The sequence below is a fragment of the Takifugu rubripes genome, chromosome 1 (assembly GCF_901000725.2).
Source record: "Takifugu rubripes chromosome 1, fTakRub1.2, whole genome shotgun sequence".
NCBI classification, from domain to species: domain Eukaryota; kingdom Metazoa; phylum Chordata; class Actinopteri; order Tetraodontiformes; family Tetraodontidae; genus Takifugu; species Takifugu rubripes.
In genome coordinates, this window is record NC_042285.1 from 7,083,315 (window position 1) to 7,092,562 (window position 9,248).

Sequence of the window (9,248 nt, forward strand, 5' to 3'; positions counted from 1 at the left end):
TCGGGCATTGCCGCCACAACAGGCACCAACCACCTTGCGGTCACAGCACCGGTCAGCCGCCTCAACAATGGAGGCACAGAACATGGTCCCCCCCGGGACATGGTCAAAGCTCTCCTGGAGGTGTGAGTTGAAGCTCCTTCTGACAGCAGACTCTGCCAGGTGTTCCCAGCAAACCCTCACAATGCGTTTGGGTCTGCCGGGTCTGTCCGGCATCCTTCCCACCATCGGAGCCAACTCACCACCAGGTGGTGATCACTTGACAGCTCTGCCCCTCTCTTCACCCGGGTGTCCAGAACATGCGGCCGCAAATCCGATGATATGACCACAAAGCCGATCATCGATCTGCAGCCTAAGGTGTCCTGGTGCCAAGTGCACATGTGGACGCCTTTATGCCTGAACAAGGTGTTTGTTATGGACAATCTGAGATGAGCACAGAAGTCCCATTCTTCCCAATCACACCTCTCCAGGTCACACTGTTGCTGCCAACGTGAGCATTGAAGTCACACAGGAGGACGAGGGAGCCCCCAGAAGGAGCACTCTCCAGCATTGCCTCTAAGGATTCCAAAAAAGGTGAATACACTGAACTGCTGTTTGGGCCATAGGCACAAGCAACAGTCAGTCATAACCCATAAAATGCAACATAATGATTCTCTTCCACAGGACAGGTTACTGAGAATCACTCTGACATATTACAGCTCAGTCAGTAGCAAAATAGTTCTCACCCTCCAAGCCAACAAAAGAAGCTAATGGAGAGCATGTTTTGCAATCATCTTTGAGATGAGGGATGACATTTGCTCCACATATTTTACGCAAACCTTAATAGAAGGGCATACATGAATTATGACATGCTTGGGAAATCTCACAATCAGTGAATCCTGAAGTGAACTCTGCATGCACAGACAGTGTTTATATACAGCTTGTGTAGCAATAGGCACACCATTTTATTCTTCATGGCAGCATAAGATTATGAGATCTGCTTCCTGAAATGTACAGTTGAGTTGTAGCATATTCTTTATTGTAGACTATATGTTTATATTCAGTTGTAATGTTTTGTGAAATGCATTTATCCTCAATATACAGTGCATCTCTTCATACATAAAGAATTGTTACAAATGGGTGAACTGCAGCACAGGGTCATGCACAGATTGTGTACATGGAATGTTCTTCTCTGGTCATGACCTGCCATTTTCTGCTGAGTGGCTAGACTGTCATAATGAACGTAGAGCCACAACCGTTAAAAACAAACCACCAACGGCGCTACTGTACACACAATTAGTGGTGGCGAATAGAGCACAAAACCCCTTCTAGGCAGTGACCTATCTATCCTGCTCTTTCCATTCACTGACAATCCAGATTAGTGTAGCGGTTCTACATCTAATGTCCCAGTTTGGGGTTCATCTGCCGAGCCGTTCCTTTTTTCAAGCTTGTACTCATGCCATTCTACAAAGCCTCAAAGATCTTCACATCAAATTTGTGTTTCTCTGTTGTTCATAAACAAATGCCTATTCTCCCCCTCCTTTTCCAGTCACCCTATTAGTTGACTAATCAAAAATATGGTTGCTGGATTAACATAAAATGAACAGACTAATGCTGAGTAACTATAATTACACCATACATATCTTGAAAGGTGAACGAAAATATAATATAATATTACAAAGCAATACAGTGAAACATTCATTCACTCATTTTGTTCATTCCATTTTTTAAGGCAGGGGTGCTCATTATGTCGATCGCAATCTACCGGTCGATCGCGGAGGTAGTACTGGTTGATCACGGTGTGACATTAAAAAATATCAGCCTATCATTCATCCCGTCCCTTGATTGATATACAGGGCAGCCAGTTAGATGACAACTGAATTTGACATTCAGGTGACCAATCAAGCGCAAAAAAGGTGATAAATGCTGCAGAACTTACGATGTCAGCCTATCATAAATCCCATTACTTGATTGACATACAGGGCAACCAGTCAGATGACAACTGAATTTTGACCTTTAGGTCACCGGTCATGCGCTAAGCTATTCAGCGAATTACCTCTGATTTTAAGCCAATTAGTTAATTATTATGTGTGTTTTGCAATATTGGCTCATTCAGTTATGCAAGGTACATAAACATACATTGTACATACAAAGAATCCTTAATACATTTGAAAATATTTAGATGTTTTGCATTTTTGTGGTCGGTAGATCATTTTGACTTGGTCATTTTGTAAGTAGCTTGCATGTTTTTCGTCGACAAAAAATGCACAGATTTGTATTGAGCAATATGGATTCATGTAGTTATGCGAGGTACACCAACATATATGGATTATATAAACAATTCTCAATATTTATGAATAAATGTATGTTTTGCAAATTTATAGTAGGGAGATCTTCTTGACTTGGTCATTTGAAAAGTAGCTCGCATGCTGAAAAAGTGTGGGCACCCCTGTTTTAAGGAAACAAGTTACAAAATTGTAAATAATAGAACATTAACTGTTTTCCATCAACTGTTTTCTTCCAATGTAACTTATTATATCTAAAGAAACAAAAGAAAATAATTTAGTTAACACATTTTATTGACACTGTTGATACCAACTGATCCATGATTTCACACTGAAATTAGCATACTGTTAAAAAAGTGGAGGTAAGTCCTGGTTGCCTCCATGGTGGCTATTATGGGCAACGCTGCCCCACCTTTCATGGAGCCACAAGTGACCTATGACAGCTTGGTGCACCCCAGGAATTATCTGATTTCACAGAATGTTTTTTGAAAATAATTTTTGTTTGAAAACATTTTTTCTGTGTTTGTCTGATATTAGCTTTGTATTTATTCCAACAGCTGTAATTTTCACAAAGTACAAATTAACTAAAGCCCTTGTCATAAAGGCAACAGCTCTTTCAACAAGCTGGTAAGATTGTTATAAATAGCTATCCCGGACAATGCCAAAAACCTGTCGTCAAATCTTTTCTTCTCCACAGATGCGGAGCAGCTCCGGGGGAAGGATCGATAAAAAAGTGGGCCATATTGCTACAAAAGCTGTATATAGAAGCTGTGGACAGTGAAAAAATTAAGTATATGACAAGCAAGTACTTTTACATCATCAAGTAATTTAATAGGACAACTTTCATGTTGCACACAAGCCAAGCTGCAAATTTCCCAATTCAATTGCAGGGTCATTTGAACTGTCGTCCTTGGTCGACATAAGTTTCTTTGTGCAGCGTGAAAGAGGCTTAAAAGCATTAATTACAACTGTAAAAACCAAACATCAAATTTGACTTCAAGGGTTTTCCCTGCCCAGCTATAATGCTTTTGACCAAAGCGAACTACAGTGAGAGACACAATCAACCCACTATGCAATTGGCAATATTGCCATATGTCAGGCAAAGGTGTGTGAGGTGTACTTTAAACTGCAGGGCATCGAATATGCGGCTGAAAATGGCAATCGAGCAATCTTAGTGTTTTCGCTTTATGAGGAGGTGGCATCTCTCCATACGCGCAAGGACAACTGTTGCGCAGCGGCTGCCCGCGGATTACCAGGAGAGGGTGGCCATCTTCCGCACCGACTGCCACGACAAGATAACCGCGCCCAGCCACATCACCAACATGGATGAGATCCCTTTGACCAGCACGGTGGCGATACGCAACGGGGCACGAGAAGTCGTTGTTCATCGTGGTTCTCGGCTGCCACGGAAACGGACAGAGCACTGGATGACGGAAGGCGAACACTCCTTCACAAAGACTATGAGGCAGCAGCGGGCAAGTTATGCCACCATATGTGGGTGGATTGTAGACGCATTGGGCTATGATACTGTCTTCATGTATTGTAAGAGCTTTCTCAAAATCACGCTGAACCGGAACCGGTCGGTGAGTCCGATTCAGATGATTAAGAAGCTGAGCTGGTTTCTCTGCAACAAGACGTTCCCATCTGCTAGTGATGGGAGACAATGACACCTGAAGTGTGTTTCTTGTGTCCAGTCTACTCTGTTGTTTTGTTTTAGTTGCTGTCACCACAGAAAATCACACTTCACACAGATAGGATGTCGGAAATGGCAACCGTGTTTTCAGTGCTGTGGTGGCGATTTCAGGGTATTCTGCCATGACTTTAATCCAGAATACTGGACCACCAGGTATGATGCTCTCAGTGCATTCACATTTACTGATGTGGTGGCCCTTCTCCTGCCCATCCTGTTCCTGTTTTTTTTCTTTCAAAATACTCCAGGGGCTTGTCTTTTAAACTAGGGTGCAAGTGGCAATGTAGTTTTGAAGGCTTCCTTGCCTTATTAGCAAGCCGGTCGCCGCAAATTTCACAGAGCAGGCTTGGTATGCGAGAATCACCTTCCAGGATAAATCCATATTTCAAGTAGAACTCCTGATATTGTCTTTTAAAAGCTTTCTTTTTCTTGGAAGTGGGCTCTTCTCCCATCTCTTGATTTGGCCTTTTCTTTTTCACAAAGAAAATTTCTGACGTCTGTTTCTTACTCATTTTGTTCGCTTGTGGGTTTAATTTTGGCGTGTAAGACATAACCAAGAGACTCCGGTCATTTCTCATCAGGTTTTTCAAAATAAAAGAGTTCAGACTCAGATAATACATAAAACGGAAATATTTAATTATTTCTTGTGCGGCCCGGTACCAATCGATCCACAGACCGGTACCGGGACCAGTGATTTAAGGAACACCCTGTTTTAAGGTCATATTTAACTACAATATAGAATCAGACCCCCTATCCACATACACACTGCCTGTTTTTTGGGGTTATTATGCAATTATGTTTTTGTTTTTTTGAGCGGTTAATAAACAATTGAGCTCATCTAATCTGTTTGTCTTACAGTTTCATTGCCCACCCGAAAGCAATGACTTGAAATGAGGTTCGTTTGATGTTAAAAAAAAATAGCTTTGATGTAGTTAAGCTACTTGTATAATTTTATTGTAGGTTGGATTGCTACATTTCTCTGTTGGGTAGCTTCAGTGTAGTGAAGCTTCATTTGATGTGGAATAATGTATCTTATCTCACTTCATTTTCAAAATAGCTCACCCAACTCTCTCAAGGCAGTCTTATGCACATCGTGCATGTCACCCAAGTTTGCCAGCATTTGCCAACTTGGCCTTACACTAAAACCCAGGGAAAACCATGACTTGAATACAAAATGATTCGTGGTAGAAATGATACTGCCAAGTCTGAAGTTTCAGCAGGAATGCCCCCCCGAAGTTGGATTTCCTACTCAGAAATATATTGCACTAGATGGCTGCCCCTAGTGTAAACAGTAAACACTCGCCATGCATCTATTAAGACAGAGGAAGGGCCCCGAGTTTGAAGCAAAAAGTCATGCTGCCCCAAAAGACTTTTCCATTGACTAACATGGTGAAAGAGATATCTTTAACTCAGCAAATAAGTGGTTTGTTGCTTCATTAATCATTTATCTTGCTATATTAACCAGTTAACTAGTAAGGATTTCTTAATTACTCTTCTTTAAATCATTATGTTCCCTTATTCAATTAATTAACTAGCTCATGAACGCATCACTATGACCATAGAAACTGTCAAATGAGGCAGACAGAGCCCGATACTGCCCTGATACTTTTTGTAAACAATGAAATACACCAAGAGAAAAAAGTAGACTATGTTCTGCATTTTGTGTTTCCTCCTCATCCAACGAGTTTGAAAGTTGCAGAAGGATCACATGTTTTTTTCTAGAGGCTGTTTATATTCAACAATCGCTTTCGTGGAGGTCGCCATCTTGTTTTCCGACCTCATAACTGGAACGCTGAAACCTCAGTTGTAACGTCATTCCCAACTCCGACTTCCGAGGTAAATGGTATGCAACATTTACGAGCATAATTTTACAATTTAAAAAAAACCTCACTATTGGATTTAATCACAAGAGCATTATATACTGTATAGACTCACAGCTCGATTTTCTTTCACTTAGGAATTTGATAGACTAATTCGATTCAACATATATTGATTTGATTTCAAATTCTAGCACTTTTGAACAAAGCATGGGCGAAAGATTAATACAAATATTATTATTTTATTATTATTTAATTATAATAATTTAATAATAATAGTGATGATGATGTTATTATTTGTTTTAAACATTTTGAACTGCATTATTTTCACTGCATTACAGTGAAACCCTCCAGCAGACAATTAATAAAGCTCTAGCACCTATGTCCCACGCTTTGTCTAATCTAATCTCCAAACCTGGCTTTTACACTGTATTCCCTTAGCTAATTAAGCTTCTTGCCAATGAGAATGTGCCATACTATAAAGAATAAGACCGCAACACAGTTATTTGTTACCAAAATCAAATCACTGACTAATCAATTGCTCATGACAGAAACAGGGATGCGCCCCACAAGCACAAAGCACAATACCAATGAGGTAGGATCAAGTAAAACTGAAGTTAGAAGCTACAGTAAGAAACATCGATTAGAAAAATATGGAACTCTTTAATGATGCATGCAAGCTTTTACTATAGATTTAACAATATGAATCGTAAAAAGTGGAATTATAAATGCCCAGTCAGATAATGGTAGTGCAACCGCTGTAGCTGTGACATTAAGAAAAATTGGAATTGTGTCAGAACAAATCAGAACTACACTGCGGTCTGCCTGTTACTATATCTCTATTGGCAGTAGGAGTGTGAACAAAAGATAATGGATAACAGCAGTAACAGTGTGAAGACGGTGCCTTGGCTTTGGCAATCAATACCTTATGAAGGAAATATTTGATTCCAGAAGGTGGCATATTCATTCATAATTAGGAAATTTAGCTGTTTAAAAGATACAATATTTTACCCATCCACGTCTTGAAGATTTACTGCTTGCTTGTTACATAAGGAATGCAGTGGCACTACAATGTACGTCCATTAGAACGTGATAACGTAACGTTGTCTTGAAATTGAAAAACAAAATGCTCATTGTTCCGCTTGCAGCGAACCAGTTTTATGTTTTTACAAGTTCTAGCATTCCTGCGTTCCCCAGCCAATTGGCTCTTCTTCGCAACAAAACACGGACAGATAATTACGTTCTAATAATAAGAATTCTCATTTAAAAACATACAGATTTAAAAAGCCATCCTTCACTATCATATTGTTTGCAATATACGGCAGAGTGGAGACATCTAACTTTTAGAGAATTCCTACATGTTTGGCACAAATATATAGCTATTGTGATCGTGTCAAATGTCAGTAATTTCTTGCTGAATTTACGTAATATCATGTCTTGAAGGGGACAGTGCACATGCATACATCTAACTCAACCACATTAATCTACATTTTAAAAACGTTTTAGCCTCAGCTCAGAGGTTTTAAGACCTGTCTGGATAAAACCTAGCTTGTTTGCCTTTATAACCTCCCATTCTGCCTCAAAATACGTCGCCTGGTAAGTGGTCAAATAGTCAGAATTTAACAACTAACGACGGTAAGTAGTAACTAAATATATACACGTATCCAAGAAGTCTCAATTGCAACCCTGATGTATTCAGTTTATTATTTCTTGCCTGACAAGTCTGTTATAGCGAGGGGTTGGCTAGCTACCAACGACAGAGATTTTACATTGCTTTAAATGCAACAGACCACCGAGAGTGGGACACAGACGACATTTTACATACCGTCAGGTCGGGATTGCCGCTGTCACGGTGGTTAACAGCACGGATGACTCCAGACCTCCATGACCACTGAGAGATATCTCCGACTTCTGGTGGTTCGTCCCCGCCGACACAGAGAAACCGCTTCCCGACCAGCTCCAGCCGAGCCTCGACTGCCATAGCCCTTCACGGGTCAACCCCCCCTCCCCTCCCCCTTAACAAAACTTCCCAAATACGACGCCTTTACGATCCTCTCATTTAGAGCATTGAAGCAGGAAATCCAATGGAACACAAAATCAGAGTAATAAAATTTACAAAGAGAACGGTGGAAAACCCGATCCCTGGAATTTAAATGTGTTGCAGTCTCCACCCGACTGAGCGTCTCCCTCCAGCTCTTTGACGAGAAAAAAAAAAAAAAAAACACTGGACCGCATTACCACTGTGTTTCTCCGCTGGATCTCTACAAGTTCACAGACCGTAGCGTAGCTGTGTCCCTCCGCGGAACTACAAGTACTTGCACATGAGGTGCCACGACTGCTTCAAATAACAAACGACTCCCGTTTCCCCTCACACACAGATACGCAAATACAATGACAGCAAACACCTACAAATATATACTCAAACATAAAGGAACGTTGAGTCTAAAAAAATCCAAGCTAAAATATATTAAGTAATAATTGTCCCACAGAAACCAGTAATGTTCTGCATTTTATTGTCAACCTGAAACAGATTAATCTTAACAGCTACAGACACGAAGCTTTTGTGATTACATGCATAGTAAATTGGTGACTACTGTCAAGAAACAACTGGTTTTGATTTAAAAAAAAAAAAAAAAAGAAGCATCCAGACCTGTTTGCAAGTATACCTACCCATTTAGGGTAAATAATATATATATGTAATACATATATTGTGTGCCGGATTGTGCCGTTTTTATTACCACACTCATGGTAATAGCCGATGTGTAACAAAAGAAATTAATAATTCTAATGAATAATGCTATAAAATAACCAGTATTAGGGCTCAAGCGCCGAACTGGCATCGGGACCCTATTGTTTCAATGATTTTCCTTTTCTTTGTTTTTGTTATTCTCCAGAACACATTTTACGCAACATGAAGGTGCTTGAAACTCAAGAAAATTTGCGCTCGTCCCTCCAAATTCGAGAGTAAAAATGTATTTTAGTTTCTGGACACGTGTGTCCATAAATGGCTTTATGGCTCCACCTATGTAAAAGTTATCCAAGGTAAGTTTTCTGGGTCAACTGGACTGTTTTTCTTCTCTTCTTGAAGATCTTTCACCTTCTATCGAGAAGGCTTCTTCAGTTCTGAACTGGGGGGACAGAGTTTGAAAATATAGCCCTTGTGGACCACTAGTATGCTAATGATCTGGGTGGTGGTCACCTGAGAGTTGTTGTACAGGTTTTCAGACAGGCCCCCAGATATGGTTTGACCTATGACATTTGGTGGGTGTAATGTGCCAAAATGTACAAAAATGTTCAAAGAGCAGAAAATATTGTACATCTAATAGGAAGTGCACCATTTATAATTTAAACATGCCATTTTGATATGACATTGTCATTTCCAAGCCTCGTGCTTTAATGAACTATGCCTAGAGCTTTTATCAGATTCATATTTGAAGGGGGCCCTAAGAAAATTATAAAAGGCAGGATGTCAATAAATGG

The 9,248-nt window shown here is 40.2% G+C and overlaps 1 protein-coding gene across 7 annotated transcripts in view; it reads right to left on the reverse strand.

Annotated features, from left to right (window-relative positions):
- Positions 1–7,989, reverse strand: part of jmjd1cb (jumonji domain containing 1Cb) — a 116,477-nt gene extending 108,488 nt beyond the window's left edge. For all 7 annotated transcript variants that reach the window (XM_029838715.1, XM_029838724.1, XM_029838700.1 and 4 more), the window contains exon 1: positions 7,594–7,989. In XM_029838715.1, the coding sequence (XP_029694575.1) occupies positions 7,594–7,749 (156 nt within the window). In that variant the 5' untranslated portion in view covers positions 7,750–7,989. The remainder of the gene's footprint in view (positions 1–7,593) is intronic.
- Between the last annotated feature and the right edge of the window lie 1,259 nt (positions 7,990–9,248).